Source organism: Parasteatoda tepidariorum, chromosome 1, assembly GCF_982258835.1.
Source record: "Parasteatoda tepidariorum strain Cologne lab strain chromosome 1, Ptep-v5.0, whole genome shotgun sequence".
Lineage (NCBI taxonomy): Eukaryota > Metazoa > Arthropoda > Arachnida > Araneae > Theridiidae > Parasteatoda > Parasteatoda tepidariorum.
This window is the reverse complement of record NC_141755.1, coordinates 64,813,385-64,834,237: the sequence shown is the minus strand read 5'-3', so window position 1 is coordinate 64,834,237 and position 20,853 is coordinate 64,813,385. Positions and strand designations below refer to the sequence as shown.

General features: G+C 28.4%; 2 protein-coding genes across 2 annotated transcripts in view; both read left to right on the top strand.

Moving 5' to 3' along the window:
- LOC107438671 (uncharacterized) overlaps nt 1–1,894 on the top strand; it is a 45,618-nt gene extending 43,724 nt beyond the window's left edge. The window contains exon 6 of the mRNA XM_016051000.5: nt 1,643–1,894. Coding sequence (XP_015906486.2) covers nt 1,643–1,793 — 151 coding nt within the window. The 3' untranslated portion in view covers nt 1,794–1,894. The remainder of the gene's footprint in view (nt 1–1,642) is intronic.
- A 5,758-nt stretch (nt 1,895–7,652) lies between these two features.
- The window catches only part of LOC107444584 (beta-1,4-glucuronyltransferase 1), a 34,473-nt gene continuing 21,272 nt past the window's right edge, over nt 7,653–20,853 (top strand). Inside the window, exon 1 of the mRNA XM_021146094.4 lies at nt 7,653–7,883. The gene's annotated coding sequence lies outside the window, so the exon portion shown is untranslated. The remainder of the gene's footprint in view (nt 7,884–20,853) is intronic.

Sequence of the window (20,853 nt, the reverse complement as noted above, 5' to 3'; positions counted from 1 at the left end):
GGTAGCAATAAGCATCTACTCTAGTATGAAAAGTATAAAAATGATTTGTCGGTGATGATACTTTCTTCAGAATACATTTCGTTTAAAAGCACGTGAAATTATTCAGATTTACATTTAATTATTTAAATTTCTTTGTTAAAGAATTATATAGTACTAGTGGGCTGCGCTACCTGGTCGCTAATGCTCGCCAACCCCCGAAAATTGCTACGCAATCTTATATGATTTGCTTCGCAAACCAAGCTCGCTTCGCTGGCTACTAACTTAGGTACATTGCAAATGCACAAAATTCTAAGAATTCAAAACAATCATTCAAATCCATATAACAATTTTTTTTTTTAAATAATTACATATTTTTAGTAAATACTAAGTCATTAAAATAAATTTGAATTCAAATAAAGACTCATTGACTGAGACTCATTTTTCAATGAATAACTAATGACAATACTAAAACAAATAAATTCGTGATATAAATCAAAAATCTTCAAATAAATTCGTAATATATAAATTCGTGAAAAAAAGCGCTTTCGACAAAATACTAAACTAGAGATCTATCGACAAAGACTACTCACTCCTGCCTAGCCTAATAGTATGAGATTGCCGCAGCTGAATTGTTATTTCAGTTTCCGTTTTTTAAGGCGCTATATGTTGAGCCACCTCATTTAGATTTGGCATGTGACATTTTTAGTGGCAATCATTTGTCGATTTTCTAGCGTTGCCATTCGGGGAGTTGTAATGAGGCTTTTTTTGTCGCTGTGTAGGAGAAATACACTCTATAACAAAAAAATCGACGCACCGAGAAGCAATCATCCGATTGTTTTGAAATTTCGTATGCATGAATGTTTTGAACAGATATGGCTGGAATGATGCCGACTGGGGACGTATGGTCTTTAGCGGCGAATCCGCTTCCAACTGTGTCCTGACGATCATCGAAAACGTGTTTGGAGACGCACAGGGCAGAGGTGGGATCCTGCCTTCACTATTGCACGCCACACCGGCTCTCAACAAGGCATTATGGTCTAGGGTGCCATTTCCGTTGACATCCGGACCCCCTTGGTCGTCATTAGAGATACACTTACTGCACAGCGGTACGTCAACGACATCCTAAGACCTGTTTTGCTACCGTTCCTTTTGCAGCGCCCTGGGCTGGTTTTTCAGCAGTACAATGCCAGACCACATACGGCACGTGTTTCTGTGAACTGTCTGCAAGCTTGTCAAACTCTTCCTTGGCCTGCCAGATAGCCAGATCTCTCTCCCATCGAGCATGTCTGGGATATGATGGGAAGGCGGTTGCATTTGGCACGGAATGTTGATGGCCTCGTTCGACAATTGGATCGAATTTGGCAGGAAATACCGCTAGAGACAATCCGGGAGCTTTATCGGTCTATGCCACGCCGTGTGGCAGCTTGTATCCAGGCTAGAGGCGGGTCAACACCTTATTGAACTTGTTTCTGTAACTCTGCAGTAAATAATTCAATTGTTCTGAAATTTTAATCATTTACTATTCTGCACATTGTCTTCCTATCCGCCAATTTTCGTTTCAATCGGACAACTCCTTCTTGGTGCGTCGATTTTTCTGTTATAGAGTGTATATATATGGATGATTCAAATTTAAAGTATAATTCAAATGATGTTTCTATTTTAGGTGTGTAGAAGCGAATCATTGCCATATTCCTGAATGTGAATTTGGGGCATATGATCCCATATCTGGATATTGTCCAAGGAGACACGACGAAGCACCAAGACATCGTCGCCCTACTGCCAGCCATAGATGGTCATTCCAGGAAAGGGACTAAAATCTTTACTGAAATATTGATATATATACCTACTATAAAGACCAGTTTTGACGATTTGTGTCAATTATTGTTGCGAAATTAGAATAAAAATATTATCGTTACAGGTGTTTCTTGAAATTTTGATTGCAAATATGTTCTTCTAACTGGCTTACATATGAGTTTAAAAAGAATCAATAATTTAAGTTTTGGTTTTACATGGAAAAACAATTCTGCTAAATTTACAGTACTTATACGGTAATGAAATTTCTTGCAAAAAAAACCGTAATTCTGGTAGTAAAACAAAAATATACGGAAATTATACCATTCATTTGGTAAATTTCCCGTAACTCATTTAGTAAAACTACAAAGAGGAAAATTAAACTCATTCACTTTCATTAAATAAATATTAAAGTAAAAATTACCTTATAATATTTTACGGTAACATCTATTTTACCCAAACATGTACCAATGATGTACCCACAGTGCCGGTCTTTTTTGGTGAAATTTGATCTGAAATTTTCTACAATGTATGTGCTCCTCAAAAGTCTTAGTTTTAAGGCAACAGAAATAAATAATAGCGCAGCTCATAAGTTTTCATTTTTGAACATTATAAACATCGAAATTGCACTTCTTAAATCCATATAAATATGATAATAAAATTGGAAGAAATATAAAATAAAGATAACTATCAAATATAATGAAAAAAATGTAAGAAAAATTATGCAATATTAAATTTTTCTTACAATCAAATTTAAACAATAAAAATTGTGTTATAATTTATCTGCGTCCGGAGATAATAGCAATGAACTTTCTTGGTCTTTTTCATGATGTTTTATTTAATATTTTAATAAAAGTTGCTGTGTTTATTTTTCAAAATAGTAAAATTCACTTTCCAAACCTTATAACCAAAATGTAAAAATAAATTTTCTTTTTTTTCTGCCTTTATAACTATTGCATAAACTTTTGAATAAAAATGAGTTTTATACAGTAAATTTTCATGAATATTTAAACAGATTCACGAAAAAGCACTGAAAACAGAAGTGAAGGCTAAAAAATACAATATTTTTCAGTTTAAACAGTATAATCTACAATAAATGTAAGACTAGCGCTTTTTAATTTTTTTAGCATTAAAAATCATTTAAAAATTACTATTTACCATATTAACAACAAAAAAAAGTTTCACTTTACTTATTTATTAAATTTTAATTTTAAGGTATGATTAGTTATTCGTTTTAAGATTAAGATATGATTAGATTACTTTTAATTTTAAGATTATAAAGCATCTCATTCAAACAAAGATTGACTAAACTATACATATCATTCGAAACCGAAAATAATGCTAATGCTCGCAACCAACACAATATTGCCGAACTTTGCAAAAATCGAGAAATTTTCTACAATAATTTTGCACTTCAAAAAATTATTTAAATTTTTTTTTCTTCAATTACCGTTATAATTTTTCCTCTTTTATGCTTATAAGAATACGTTTCAATAGCGAAACCAAAAAGAAATTAAACTCGTGGTTTCAGATAGTTTTGAAACTAATAATTAATTGAGGTCTCCCTGTGTTGATCTTGCTTTTACTTAGCTGATATAATTGAGCAAAGATAAGTAATTAGCGATTAACTCTCAGTGAAACTCTGTTTCAATCAAACAAAGCTGCTTGAAAATATAGTTGATATTATCTTTTAAATATTTAATTAATTATTCAAATTTACGAAAATGCCTATTGCTAAACCATTAACCTTTTTCAAACGTCCATTATAAACGGACTATTTGAAATCTTGGAATAATTTTTAGTTCTTTGGCTAAAAGTTTCTTCTTACACATTCTGTAACTATTTCAAAATGATAGCCCAAGCTGTCCTGTAACTGTGAGAGGAACATACGCATGAGCAAAACAGACTGCCATGCAGACCAAACTCTTCCTTCTAATATTATAGATTTGGTGGAGCCGTGGTGGGGGGGGTAGAGCGATATCCTGACATAACATATCCTCAGTGGTAGACGGATGATCGGTTAAAGTCCCCTTGCCGTCAAGCTAACCGTGGGAAGCTTTCTTCTCCATGTAACGCAAATGCGGGTTAGTTCCATCCAAGTCCTCCACGAAGTCAAATTTCTCTTAATTCTTGACCCAGGAGTTCCCTTGTCTTCTGAATTGGGTTCAAAACTACAAGGCTACGGAGTTGAACATAAGTAGTCTTCAACTTAAAAACTAGGCCAACAGTTCAACGACGGTTATAAAATAAATATAAAACATGGATCTATTAAAAAAAAAACTTTTACAACATTTAAACATATATTTTAAATTTATTTTATCAAATTTTTGCACACAAATTTTGTACACAAATTTTTGCATGCACTTTGCATTTTTTTTCTTAATGATAAAAACTTATTTGCGTACTATTTTCAAGCAAACTATCCAAAAAGATATTTTAAATCCTGAAACTGAGATTAAGTTTTCAGAAATTATAGACAAAAACATAAGGCTGGATCAAATTTTGTCTAGAAAAATTTTACGGATAATATGAGAACACAAATATCAAAATAAAATCAATTACTACATTATTTAATTTCGAGTGATTATTTTTCTAAGGATACAGGAAAACAAAAAGAATTTTAAAAATAATTGCAAAAATGCAATTAGAAAATATTTATATCTTTACAAAAATGACTATATTAAGATTTTTTCTCTTGCAATATGGAAAATTATAGTAAATGTTAGCTATTCTATATTAAGCAGAATCTATATTTTTGGCAGGATCTCTATGAATATGCATGCAATTTCAGAGATACGACGCTATAAATATATATTTTTGTAATATTAGATCATTCTGTACAAGACACAAGTGCTATGCCTCCAACTAATTCCAAGAAGGCTGAAAATGATTGCATCGTTTAAATATTCTAAAGAATAAACTGAAAATGCCTAAAATTTTATCAGTTTTTTTTGCTCTCAAAAGCTTAGCTCACCCCAAGAAAACGTTGCAATTTACCTGGTTAAAACCTTCATTCGCTTCAAAAATATATAAAAGGCAAATATCAGTCTACAAGTTTCAAGCGCTTTAAAAATGGCGCCCATTTTCAAGACTTGTCAGACGTGAATGAGAAGAGAGAACCATTTTATTTTAACTAAAAAATAAATTTGAAATGAAATAGATGACTTTTCAAGTAGTGATATGACCTTTCCTCTCATTCATGTCTGACAAGTCTTGAAAATGGGTGCCTATTTTTAAAGCGCTTGAAACATGTCAACTATTATTTGCTATTTATATATTTTCGAAGCGAATGAAATTTTAAACACGTAATATTTTACCGCTTCAGTGACTTGGATTATTTATTTAATTGATAATTTTCTTATTTGAGATGCCTTTAGTGAAATAAAACCCTTTCCAGCTTTTCGAAAATTAGTTAAAACTGAAAGTCAAATTTGACTGGGCTATACCCAAAAGTAGTGGTATAACTTAAATGACATTTATGAAAGATCAGAGATATCGCGTGACTTAGTGCATTACGAAGAAGGCGTAGTTACATAAATCAATGAAACATGAAAGAATTATAATTATTTTTATATGGGAAAAAAACATAAAGTCTCTTATGTATTCAAGTTTCTCAGTTTACTGCTATAACTATACATCTGCATTAAAGCAAATCTAAATCTGAATGAAAAGAAAAATGTAAACACAAACTCAAATAAATCCATTGATTTATTAATTAATTGATTATTTTAATTTAGTTAATTTTAATTTTGAGTTAATTTTAACTTCAATTAATTTTAATTTTAGTTAATTTAATTTAATTTAATTCTTTGATTTTTTTTTATTTAATTTTAACTAATTTGAAAATTTGAATTTTAGATTTTTCTTCATAATAAGTTTTGTCTATTCCAATTGTGTTTCTCCAAGTACAGTGCATAAAAAAATAATCTCCGAAATTATTTTTTTATCACGAAAGGAATGTTTTATAGCTGTTTTACAATAAGCTAAATAATTATTAGACAATAGCAATTTTGTGAGCAAATAATTATCATATATAACCTAAAATTTTATCTCTAAATTAGTAAAATATCTTCGTACTCACTCACTTGACTTTGCACTCAGCAATTTAAAAAATTTCCTAGCTGCATGAAATTGGCCTACAAGGAATACGATTTTAATCTATAACTTTTGAATTGAACTTTTAAGACTTTTTTTTAATATTTATTATTATAAATTTATACTAATTGTGCAACTGAAAGCAATTTCATCTAAGGTTTAAAATTTCTGAACTTTGAGTAGGTTCATACTCGTATACAAGGATATGATAAATCCAGAGTTTAATTATAAATAACGATTTTATTCAACTTAATGTTTTTCTGTAAGATTTTAAGTTTTTTACAAAGCTTTTCAAACATCGCAATTAGTAAATGTTCATCATTATATTGAAGATGCAACAACACATGCATTTCAATTATTTAAATTAATATCTATTTAAACAACAATAATGTGTACAATAATATTCCAATTATTACATAATATAATATAATTATGAATTACTAAATTCTAATTTTTCTCCAACAAAACTTTTCAAGCATTGCATTTAGAAGAACATTCATCATTCTATTGAAAGTTATAACATCCCCAATATTCCATTAATTTAAATTTATATTCATTTAAGACACACTGTGTATAGCAATACTCGACTATATCTGATATTATTATTTACTAAAACCTTCCAATATTCAGATTTTTTTTTTTTAAATTTGATAAATTTCTGCAATCATTTTTAAAATTGTGAGAAAAAAATATTTAGACTGGAATATAAGCCATTTAGGCTCTTTTAATCGTAATAACTTAATTTCCTTACACCTGGGCAAGAAATAAAAAATAAGAAAAAAAATAAAAAATATGCTAGTAGTGTCCAAATCGTCGTCTGAGACCCTGTAAATATGCGCAGAAGTAGAGGGCAGGGTGAAATAATCGATTTTGATGAAACCGGGAGGAGAAAACTGGCAACTGTTTCTGATCATTTTGGCGACTAAGGTAGTCCTTTTTGGCGACATTGCGTGGAACAAAATTTTTATCCATCTCTTTCCGAACTTAAAAATAATTTTTAAAACAAATACATTTGTTTTGTGTCTATGTAATCTTTTCTAACAAACATATTTTCAAATATATATGAAAAAAGTCCTCATGTTAAATTGAATAATTATATAGTAATTCAAGTTTCTAAGAGTCATAACTTAAAATTTTCTTACCTGTTTGGATTCAAACTAAATTTTATGAGCATAAAATATAGATTTTAAATTTTTATTAAATATATCTCTGTCTCACTCGTCTAATCTCTCTCTCTTCTTCTCTCTATCTATCTATCTTTCTTTCTTCCTCTCTCTATCCATTTTTCTCTTTTTCTTCTTTTTTCTTTTTATTTACCTCTTAAATTAATTATGTTGTAAAAAAAATTGCTTAAAACATGTTTTTCTCCTCGTAGATTTTTTCCATAATTACACAAATATATAATAGTTATATTAATAAAGATATTGTCATTTAATATAACATTTTGGAGAAAAAAATTACAAATTAACTAAATACTTTTGCATAACAAATTTTTTGTTGTAGATCGAGTAGTCTTCCTTTTATGTTTCCTAATATATTTAAAAATATTAATAATATTAAATAAATTTTGTGATACAATGATTTATAATATTTAAAAGCTTTTGTTTTATTAAAGATTTTTATTAAGTTAATTATAATTTAAAGTTTGAGATTATAATTTATTGCGGTTTAAATTTTTTTATTTAGTTTCATTTTATACTTAAATCGTCAATAGTAGCAGTAAATATATATGAAAAAAATAAGCTTCATATTTGATCGCCAAACTTGGCGATATTTGTCAAATCGTTATCCCTTCCTCGGCAAGAGCAATGAGAACGAAAAATGAGAGAGATTGAGTTTAACATTCGATCATCCTTTTCCTATCATCCTCTACGTCATCCTATAGATATTTAGGGATAAAAGGATTCCCAAATCAACTAGTCCTGTAAAGCATGCCGTCTCATTACAGTAGCATCCATATTTACTTAATTTAGAACCTTAACTGTTTGACGATTTTGGAAAATCTAAAACCATACCAGGTAAGTTATTGCATTTTATCTAAACTATAAAAGTGTATGTGTTATTATAAAATTCACTGAAGAGATAAGCGTTGAAGCAAATGTTTTAGATGTTTGTCGAAATCAAATTCTTTTATTGTATTAGTGTTGTAGAATTTTGATTTTCATCTCGTATGACAACAATGTATACAAATTATAAATAATTTGTTTATGTTGTTGTTGTACGATAACAAAGGAAAGTGTAATACTGTGTTAATTTGTCACGATCCATAGTGAAAATTTAATTTCCATTTCTTAAGTATATTCGTCACTTTGTTAAGAATAACGTAAAAGCACTATTTGTTTATTTGTTTAATAATAGACACTTAGGAAATAAATTTTAAAAAAATTATGCAATATTCTATTGATTTTATGAAATTGCAATATTCCTCTTCTTCTTGTTAAATTTAACGCAATGTTAAACGTACAACACTAAAAAAAATTCTATTAGTTGACGGAATTTTTAACGAAATTTATTGTTATATAAAAATTCCTTTACATAATACATTTAGTAAAAAAATTTTAAAATTGTAATACTTCCCTTATTAAGGATTCGTAAAGAAATTAAAACAAAAATTTATTATTTGGTATTAAAATTTTTTTTTTTTTGCATTATTTTGCTATTATATATCTACGTTAATGCCCATGAATAGACTGACAAAGAAAAAAAGTATGGTCAATTTTTTTTGTTGATAAAAACAACAATGATATACGTCTTTATAATGACTGATAAAAGTTGGTAAATTCCATAAAATTTGGTCATTTTATCATGATACCTCAAAGCATGGCATAAGAATAATTTATTCGATTAAATTTACTTTTCAGTTTTGTATTTGAAAATAAATGTGTGGTAATAAATATCATAATTTTAAAAATCCGAATTGATGGTAAGCAGATACGGTATTAATGGGGAAATTACCAATTGAATAATTTAAATACCGTAATTTTATATTCACCCGAATTATGTTTATCAGTTTTTTACCAGAAATGTCACTACCATAGAAAACGGAAATTTAATAAGAATGCCTCATTCCGTGTAAAAAAAATTATTCTTTCCTTAAACATAAAAACTACTTTTCTAAGAACAAAAAATTATTTTAAAATGTTTTTGAGAAGGATAGTTAGATTTTTTTGAAATTTGGTTTTTTATTTTTGTTTACGACAAAAAAGTTGCTTTAAAGCATAAGTATATTTTGAAATCTGAAAAATTTAAAAACAATTTTAATTCAATAATAATATTGCATCGGTAATAGGTATAGGGAATAAGTTATGTTAATAAATACTATTTTTTTTTCTTCAATTGTTGTCTAATATAACTTATATAAGAAAATCTTTTTTGCAAAATCACTGTTCATCTTGTATACAAACTTGCCGCTAAATGAATTTTCTTTATTTTCCTCCTTTCATAACAACACAAGTACTGAAAAAGATTTTATTACTATTAAAAAAATTTTAAGAATTAAAAGTTTAACTGCGTTTCTAATAAATATTTATTAACAAATTTACTTAAAAACTTAGTTCAAGTAAACATTCACTCCGTATACTTAATTGTCCCAAGAATAATCGTTTCGAGTAAAATATTGAAGCGGAAACTTATTTTATTCATGTAAATGATGGAAATGAAAAAAAAAGTTTTCAGTATGAAATCTTTCATGCAAGAAGCATTTTTGTTTTAAGCAACAACAACAAATAATCACTGTTGCGCATTTTTCATGAATCTTTCATACTATAACCAGATTAAGTTTATCCATCATTTATAAATTAAATTGCTTTAATGTGTTTCTCTATGAAATTTTATGTAATTTAGTAACAATTTAGGAGTAAACCATTAATAAACCGTTAATAAATAGAGGGTTGTAAGCTTATTCGAAGTAACATAAATCATAATCCTATTTCAAATAAATCAAATGGGAAATTTTGTATTTTCACTGCATTGAGAAAAAAATATGGTCAAAAAGTACCCGAATGTACTAGTAAGAACGCCAAAAAGCTCGGTAACTTTTACCAAAGTACTTTGGTAAAGATTTCGGTAAAATTAACAATAAAATATCATTTTACAATAGGTACTAAAATTTGATAAATGTAGTAAAATTTTCTAATTTTATCATGATACCTTAGAACATGGCTTAAAAACCATTCATTCGATTAAATTTACTTTCCAGTTTTGTATTTTTTACTAAATGCCTGATAACAAGAACAATATTTTAAAAAAATAGAATTTTCGGTAAACCGTTGTCATATGAACGGAAAAATCACCAAATGAATAATTTAAATACTGTTCATTTTGGTTTTTATTACCAGAATTATTGAGTTTTTTTACAGAAAATGTCATGAGCATACAGTATGGTAATTTTACACGATTTTTCTTTCGCCGTTTATTACAGTCATATTTTCTTAAAATCTGAAGTCACTCTGCAAACTACACATTAAAAACTTGCTTTTTTTAGTAGAATCACTTCTTTTTACGAAAATTAATTGATTAAAAATACACCATTGAATAAAAATAACAGAAAGAAGAGAAACATTTATTTTTTCTAAGAATTTGAAATTTAACCTTAAGTTTCACTTATAGCTGTTAAAGCCATTCTTAGAGTATAAAATATGTTTAAAAAGCATTGTGTAAATTATATAAAAAAGGACTTAAAGCTTTTAGCCTAATTTCATTTCCAGTAAAAAAAGCATTCTACTAATAAAATTTAAAAACACTTCCGTATCCAGTCTTTATTGCGTGTTTCCTGTTCAAAAATTTATATTTCCCCTTTTAATTTTACCAAATATAAACTCCCGAATTGTGATTCCATGGGAAATGACTGCATTAATATGTCAAAAACTACATGCATAAAAATTATTCTGTGTCCCTTTATTTTATCCATAAAACTTGATTATCCATAAAACTTGGTTTATCCATAAAACTTGATTAATTTTTAATAAATGCAAACTTAAAAACATTTCCGTTAAAAAAAATTAGAAATCAACTTTCGATTTTTGTTTGAGATGTTTTGGAACGAAAGATAATTGCTATTTTGTTTCCTATAAAAACAAAACATGATCTTGTTTTGATCACCCAGAATAAATGTCTTTTCGAAATATTTCCAGAGCACGTATTTCTAAATTAGACTAATTTCCGGCGTTTCTGAAGCACATCCAGACAACCGTAAATTTTATTTCATTTTCGAACGAGCATTTAAATGAATAGTTGAGTTCCGACAGAAGAGATTAATCAAGAAGGAACAAGAATTTTTTACACACGTCTACAATTTCTCTTATTCCGACCTTTTCAAACCCTTTTTTATTGTCTATAAATCTATCGTACTTCAACAGTTGTTAATACGTCACGTAAGAATCTTGTTAGCTGTACTAAAAAAAAAATCTGTTAAATTTTCAACAAAAAAAACTGTCAACTGGTTTGCCAGTATAAGATCATTTACTTCACAAAAGATTACTGTTATTTAAAAACAGATAAATACCGCTTTTTTTATCAACAAGCCTTATTGTTTTAACAAAACAACTCTATAAAATAACTATCATAGCATTATGGTCAACGTAAGCAGAGATCAACAATCGTACGACCAGTCGATGCTAGGATTCGAGCCTGGGTTTCCTCATTGGGAGGCAAGCACTCTGCCCCCTGATCGACCACAAATCTAGTGTCTCAATATAAAGGAAAATCTTAAACTAGATCTTAAAAGCCTTACTTATTGAAATTATAATTAATTTTTAAAGCGTTTAAAACTGTATCTGCCCACCCTAATAAAAACTGTTTTGCAGCTTAACATACTAACATTTTGTCTAAAGAAATATCGGGTAGAGTAATTAGTATAATAATCAGGTAGAGTATCAATTAGATAAAAATGGTGATTCGTACTTTTACTTATGTTCAAAGCCATAAAATGGTTAAAACCATAAAACCATAATGATGTTCAAAACCGTGAAATAATTGCTGAGAAATAAGAACAAGTAAAGAAAATAATCGTGAAATCATTTGAAAAAAACCTAGAGTTATCAAATTTAAATCGTTTGTGATTTGCATGAAAAACAAAGAAAAACCATTTTGTTAAAACACAGCTATAAACCGTCAAATGTACAGAGAAAATACGCAAAAAGAATACGAATTTTTTACAGTGTACAGACATTTCTAAGAAATTCTTTACTCCAAAATGCCTTTTTCTTTACATGCTAAAAACATCGCCTTAATAATTTTTCTTAATAATTTCTTAATAATTTTTATGAGTATTATGAGCGAAAAAACTGATATTAAGGGTATTTTAACTGTAATAAATTTGTAGTATATATTTTTATCTTTAATTTAGAACAAAAGTTGTATTATAAAACTTACTTCTACCATCCTCCAATTATTTGCTATAATAAATACTAAGTAATTGTGTTAAAAGACATTATGGAATTTAAATTATAAAATGCTAAAATCAGTTATAAAAAAATCTTTATTTATGACCAGTCACGCTTTAAGGTTTTAATCAATTATCATTACGTATGAAAAAACGTTATTAAAATTTATGTTGAAAATTTCATGCTGAGATATTTGAGATAATTAATTATGAACCTGAAAGTAAAGTTACGAATATTATGCCCAAATATAATGAACGTATTTTTTATAATAAAACAAAAATATATCCATGAATTGTTGAAAATATTTATTCACTTTATAAAAACTTAAAATGCATATTGACGTTTAAAATAGTTAACAAAATGTAGAACAGAAAATTGTAAACACGGTAAAAATAAAAGTCAAGCTATCTTCCTTCATTCAATATTTAAAGGAAATAATTAGTATTTTAATTTTTAAATTTCATGTTCAAAAAGCTAGTTAAGAAACACGATATCATACAATATGTGTATTCTTATTTAAGAAATTAGTTAACAAGTTTAGGAATGATAACTTCATCAAAAGTTAAGCAAACAATTATTTATAAAGTGGAATTACAAAAATCAGATGCAATAATTGCATTACATCAAAATATGTAACTTTTGCCATCGAACTGAAGCAATCATATTTCTAATCATTATTTTAAAATGAAGTAACAATGGCAGAAAGATATTTAGTGAAAATAAGGAATTAAAATGAAAGTAACATTCCTAAATGAAAACGGAGAAAAAAATTCTGGTAAAATTACCGTACGGTTTGGTAATGACAAATATATGGAATATATGGAATTTAAACTATTCATGCGGTAATTTTCCCGTTCATATATAACTGTTTATCGGAAATTCTTGTTTTCAAAATTATAGTTCCTATTACCACACATTTTGTAAAAAATGCAAAACTGAAAAGTAATACCGAATATATGATTTTTATTGCATGTTATAATAAGATATCATGCTAAAATTAAAATAACCACATTTACCAAATTTTATCACTCAATTTAAAATCATATTTTATTGTTAATTTTAAAAAAATAATAACTAAAGCACTTCGGGAAAAATTACCGAGTTTTTTTTCTTTTTTTTTTTTTTTTTGGTGTTCCCATCGGTAAATTAGTTATACCTTAAATTGGACCCTATTATAGCAGTTTCAACCATACTTTTTTCTCAGTGTCCTAACAGGAATCGTACAATATGGAAAATGCTGAAAATACAAAACTCATTGCTAAAGCTCTTTCATCTGATAATACTTTGTTTTTCATTCAGCATTCGGTCAATGCGTCATTTTTCATGAATTATTGAATATTACATGTTTACGACTGATATCACGCACATGTATTGTTCTACAATATTGTTTGCTCATACATTTAAGAATAAAAGCTAAATGTACTATTTAATCATTTAAATAGCCTTTTGAAAAGCTAAAAGAAAAAGAAAAAGTTTAAATTACGATAGCAAAATGATTAGTAAACAAACAAAGTAGATACATTGTTTTAAAATTTTCCTGCCAAAAATCAGTTTCAAATTATAATTGGTGTTTGTTAAAAATTTTGGAACAAATATATTTAAACTTAGTTCTAATAAAATAAAAACATGAAATAATAATGAAATAAGGAGTTTAAAATCCAGTTGAAAAAAATAGCTAAAACATAAGAAAAAATTGTGATCAGTAAACTTTTAAAAACAAAAACATATATCCCGAAATGCTTTTCTTTTAGTAGGTATTTGTTGTATATAACAGTTCAAACTCACTTTACATTCCCCCAAATGTCTTAACAACGTTTAAATGCTTGATCAGAAACCTTTCCTTATTTACTTACTTCCTTACACGGAAAAAAATTCCGGTAAAATAACCGTACTGTAAGTTAATGACATTTCTGGTGCAAAAAATTTTTTTTGTAATAAAAATTAAAATATACGGTATTTAAACCATCCATTTGGTAATTTTTTAGTTCATATGGTAACACTTAATCAGAAATTCTGGTTTTCAAAATTATAGTTCTTATCACAACACGTTTACTAAAAATACAAAACTGAAAATTAAATATAAATGGAGGAATAAATTTTATGCAATGCTCTTAAGTATTATGATAAAATTACTAAATTTTATCACATATTTATTACACTATTTATTGTTAATTTACTGAAATCATTACCTAAGCGCTTCGGTAGAAATTACCGAGTCAATTGGTGTTCCCATAGAGCCAAAAACATGGTAAATGTTACTGTATTCCGATAGTTTTGACCATACTTTTTTTTCTCAGAGTACATTTACCCTTAGATTATTTAATTAGATTAGAAAATTCAATAATAATCATTTCCAGATGCCCTTAACGCTCGGAAAGTTAAATATAAATAGAAAATTTTAAATACTGTTTCATGTAGGATTTTTCTGTTAAAAGTAATCTCTTCATTATTTTCTAAATAAATACTCAGTTACATCTTTATATATTTTAATATAAAAAGCTTAACAGAGTTTGCAAGACTTTGGCCTCATTAAACCGTAGCTAAAATGAAAGCAATTAGTTAAATAATCAGTAAATTTTGGCAAAAAATAGAGTCTTATTGTAATTGTTGATAAAGTTAATGGCAAATTACACATTACATTTTAAAACGAGTTAACGACAGTTAAACTTTGTTTAGTACATTGTGCTTAAATATTTCAATCATTCCATAAATTCATAATTTTTCTCAAATTTTTCATTTTGAAAGAAAGCAGAAGTTGTTAAAATATGTTTTAAAATAATCCAAGTTTATTCGTAAATGATAAATTTATAATTTAAAAATAATGGAAAATCATACGAACAAATTTTTGCGTATAATAAAATGCAATTGAATTTTCTTCTATTAACTCCAGAATGTTACAAAAACTTTAGTTATCATTTATTATTTCATATTTTCATAATAGAATAAACAAAATTATATTCTTTGAAAATTAATTCTAAAACAATTTAATATGCAATTACCACTACTACTGTTGCATATATAGACAACATGCAATATGATTTGTAAAACGTTATTTTATGTATTAGATGGGGGAATCTTGTATCTCTTTGTACCATTTCCATTAATTTATACACTGTTAAAATTTTCATTCTAAAATTATGGTAAAATAACTGGCAGCTGTCTGTCCATCCGTCTAACCGTAAAGTTTACGGTAAAGAACATTTTTTTCCTTCATGGTTTTGAAACCATTTTCAAAAAGTATGGTTATTAAACCATGAACACAAAACTATACGGTTTTTTAACCATTTACAACTAGCATTTTTCAAAAACTTAAAAAAAGTAATTATTTAACTAGACATAGGAGCTCTGCTTCTTGTAAGGTAATGGGCATTGGAGAGTGCCGGACACTGGAAAGGAATGGAGGAAATATTGTAGTGTCAACACTAGGACTCGAACCCCTGTTCTGCCGGTCATGAGATAGACAGATAAGCCCACTCGGCTGTGACATGTACGCAGATGAAAAGAACTAAGTAGCTTTATGATGTGATTCTAGTTGGTGCGATAAAATTCCGGTCGTTTAACCGTATTAAGTGAAAGCAGTTAATAAACAGTTTTTCTCAAACTTAACAGTTTGATTACCATTTTATTTATGGTTATTTGGAAGTTTTGATTAAATATGGCAAAATAACCATTCAATAAATTGTTATTTAGCCATTTTTTTCGAGAAATTTACAACAGTGTAGTTATTAATAGCAAGAGCTTCCTGTTGCCTGTTTAGCATACTTTATGAAGTTCTGAAATCGCAGTCTTGACCGTGAGTTGATACACTTTTAATCAAAGTTCCTTCCCTTACAAGAAAGTACGAGCTTTTAATCTTATTTTTCAAAGCAAACAAATCATGTCACGGCTTAAAGTTACTGTTAAACGATGTAAAGTGACTGTTGTTTTTCCATGAATTAGATAAATCCATCAAACATGAAGTAAATGCAAAACGTTATTTACATAAAATATGAATTTAGCTATCATAAACTATCCGTTATACACGCATTTCTCTCTAAAGTTTTTCATTCTATTTTGATTCTAAGGTTACGGTAAAATAAAAGACAGCAATCTTTCTAACCGTAAAACTTTTGGTAAAAAAAAACATTCTTACTATTACGGTTTTAAAACCGTTTACATCTAGTATGGTTAAAAACCATCAACAAAAAACTATATGGTTTTTTTAACTATTTATAACTAGCATAGTTTTTAAACTATATAAAAGAAATGTAATTGTGCTTAGGAGCTAAGTTTTTCGTTAGGTAAAGGACTTGACAGTTAGGCAGTAGTTAGTTGAGTTTTTCTAATGAACCATGGAATGTGGTTTAACTTATCTGGTTGTCTCATCTGTTTATCTGGTTGTTTCACCTATCGTAAGAGATAGGAATATTAGACATTTTTTTGTGTTAAGCAGCTTTATGGTATTGTCATCTATGCATAAACGATAGTATCGTACTCTAATAGTCCAGGGTCAAAAATAGGGGACTGCGAGATACTGAAAACGGTTGGGTTGAAGGGAATGTAAGAAATATTGAGGTGTCAATGTTGGGACTCAGTCATGAAATTGAGAGATCAGTCCTCTTGTCTTAAATAGCCAAAATTAAGATAAAATAGCCTACCGCAGTCAGTCCCGTCAAGTAACAGTAAAGTTTACATCAAATAAATCTCAGTAGAAATTTCTAACAGTGTAGTATGGAAAGTAACAATTAAACAGGTACAAATGAAATCCTTGAAATTTCCAAAATTAAATGACTTAACGATAGCGAGTTTCTTCTAAATAGTGATAAGATTTCTTTTGCGAAAAATTGTATTTTATAGATAAGCATTTATTTTGAATAAGCGGATACGTTAAGTCTCTGAATTTCAAGTATGAAGAATGCGCATAACTATGCGTTCTATCCCCGATTGTAGATGGAATCCCATCCAGCTTTAGATTAATGGGTACCAATTTCAAATTGGAAGTAAAAGTAGCTGGCACACGAAGCTGACCACACTGTTACTATCATCCCGTAGGGCACGAAATTGTGAAGTCTTAACCTCTATGACACATCTTCTTGGAACTAGTTGTTAAGGGAATGTTTTCTTTATTTCCTTAAAAAGTTATGTAGTTAGACATGTTCTCTTACCAAAGAATTTGCAGCAAAAATCGATAAATTGCAATACGTTTTGCAGTAATGCAGTGTATTTATGATAATAAAATGAAGAGTCTATCTGTGCACGTGTATATCTTTTTCTCTCTGTCTCCCCCTCAGATCGTGGGAATCATTCAAAAATCTCCATTACTCTTTTCAAGCTTAATGCAGCACATGGCGAAATATTCAGCATCAGGCACGCTTATAAATTAAGCTACAGCCGTCTCTGTTTCTTTTACAAATGTTTACGAATGATGTTTGTTGGCTTACAACTCTATTTAATTAAAAAAAAATGAGTTTATTGCACGCTCTTTAGTATTTAATTATTTTTATTCCTATGTTCATTATTCCTTTCGTTCATTAATTATTTTAGTCAAGTTCAAAGATTAATCTGAATTCATCCAGTATCCTGAAAACATCAAACCGTCTTGTAGTCCTCCTATGATGTCATAGCAGCTCAGATTAGTGTAAATAACTGCATTCGTATCATCAAGAGGAAGTTATAAACCCCTCTTATTGTACTGCCATTTGCTGATAATAGAGAGATCTTCGTCAAAAATAAGGTGAATGGCGTGTAGGAACTACCTCAAAGAATTACTATTTTTAAGGCATCAGCAAACATGTGTTTATTTCGATTATAATTGGGCTCTTGAAACGTGTTTTTAAACTGTTGGCCATTAAATTTCGACTCCAGGAAAATAACCAGCCCAGTGGTCTTGAAATTCTTATGACAGGAAATCAAAGTGAGATATGAAAACGATTTTATTTTTAGTACGTATATGCAAAGCAAAGTGGCAATAGCAATATGTATAACACGTATAAAAACAGAGGCTTTACAGAAATTTTCTCTGAGTCAGTAACATTTGAATGTTATTTTCCTCTTAAAAAGTTATAATAAAGCCTCGAGTAAGTAGGAGAAATATTTATAGTACGCGTCTGACTTTGTGATTAAGGCGAGATTACAGATTACGTGGCTTTAGTTAATCATGCTTCATTATTATTGCTCGTTTCAATCGATATATCATTTTTGTAATATGGTATTGATGTGTTCAGAACAGTAACGAAGAGTGTCATGCTGGGTTTCCCTTCATCCTCACTACTGACAACCAAGAAGACCGACTCCTTATCCGCATGGCCACAAGGGAGCATACAGCTGCATTACGAACCATGAGTCATAAAATAGTGTCATTTGCGAGACAGTAAGTTAGTTCTTGAACAGTTCGATGACATTTTCAGCAATATGGATCATCTGCGTGGTAACCGTGGAATTGTTACCCTTGATACTATATCACCGACAAGATCATCTTCAATGATTTCACAGCAGTCAATTAACACCCAGCTCAACCACCAACCTAAACACGGGAATGAAAACGCGTCATCTCTTCTGTCGAATACCATTTCTGTATACAAATGGTATTCGACAGAATTAGAATACGGATATTATGAATACGGATACGTCCATCAAGGCCATATCCGTATTAATTGGTATGATAGAAAAAGCAAGCTACCAACTTGCATTCAACCCTGTCATATTAGTCCATATAAATAATTATTATACTTACTACCTATAAAAATACTTACTATTTATTGAAAAACGAGTTCTGTTAGGAAATATTATGTATGATAGATGCATTGAGGATTTCTCTTGCTAAACTTTTTATGATGGTAACATCATCTCGCTTTCACATGAGGAAAATACTTACTGTTGCTGCTTGTATTAATATGGAAAAAGAATGCGATTTATTAATTTACGAACAATATTTTATATTGATTGAATATAGGCAATAATATGTCAAATAAAAATGTTTTTGTTTTCTATTGAAATACATCCTTAAAATCTAGATATGTTCCTGATTTCGAAGATTTTAAAAATAAACTGTAATTTTTAGTTCTGTTCTATGAATTTATAGATCGATTTACAAAATATTACTTTTTTAATGTTTACAGAAAGGGCAACAGAATGACAAAATAATTAATTAAAAATTTAGGACATTTTTCATCAGTCATCACAAAATCATACACTTTTTGCAGTTTTTCTACTCATTATTTTCCATATGACAGTCGAGCTGTAAGTTGAAAAACAAAAGAAAAGAGAAAAAAAAATCTAAATTATAGTTAATGAACTATATGGGTTAACGACAAAAGTAACTAATGACTCTCTTATAGTAAGTTCTTAATTAATATGATTATAATTATTCAGAAGAGATTATTAATGGATTTTCTAACGAATAATGAAGGGAGCAGAAATAAGAAATACTTTCTTTTACAAGTAGGGTGAATTATTTCTCACTTGATTAGAAGCAAATCATTTGTTATATTTTTATCGATCCAGCAGGTTTTATATCAATTTTAACAGCCTCATTTTGTAATTTTATTGATTATTGTTCAATAATTTTGAGCTCGATCTTTTCATGCTGTACAGAAAAATGAACATTCATTAAATTCAATCAATCAAGAAATCAAAATCTTAAGCATTTAATCCCCAAAAATATTTTTTCTAAATTTAAAGAGTTGCACAAAGTTATCCCAGTTTAGGAAAACTGGTTTCAATAAGGTAAATTCCTCATTTTAAAAATACGAATTTGAGGAAAAATTACTTAAAATATTTCCTAATCGAAAGGCGAAGATAGAAGAAATTCTTGAAAGATAATAACGAATTTCTGAATAACCATAAAATTTATTTAATAAACTAAAATAAAAGTGTCCACATAACAAATTATATGGAACACTTCTGTTATTATTAATAATAACTGCAAAAAATATATTTCTAAGTATGAAGTATTTGTTAAGCACGATTAATGTATTTTAAAAGATCTAAAACAAAAATACAATGTAACAATACCTTAATTAATATAAATGTATCGTTGAAATTGATAATACTTCTTAAAATGACGGGAGTATTAATGATAATTTTTCTAAGCGGTTTAAATTACCTCTTTTTGAGTATTTAATGTATATGGAGGGTTATATTGGTATTACCTCTGTTAATCTCGAAATTTAAATATTTTTTTTCTAATAAAAAAGTGTTATTAATCTTTTATCTAAATTTATTTTTAAATAATTGCATACTGAAACGGTAGCTGATTAAGCATTTCCTAAAAAATAATAATAATTCTATAAACACACTACAACCATTATTGTAGAAAAATAGAGCATATAGCAATAGAACATATAGTAATAGAACATATAGTAATAGAACATATAGTAATAGAACATATAGTAATAGAACATATAGTAATAGAACATATAGTAATAGAAAGATGTGTTGGTATAAGAAAAAGTAAGAAAATCAATCGAAACGACGACTACTACATTCGCCAGTTACACTAGCAACGTATCTGAGTATACTTTCAACAAGGTTTAGATACTCATCTGTTGATATTTGTGCCCCTTTTTGCTACAAGAATGTGGCCAGTTCAACTGCAAAATTCGAGCTTGGCTCTCTGATCCGTAAA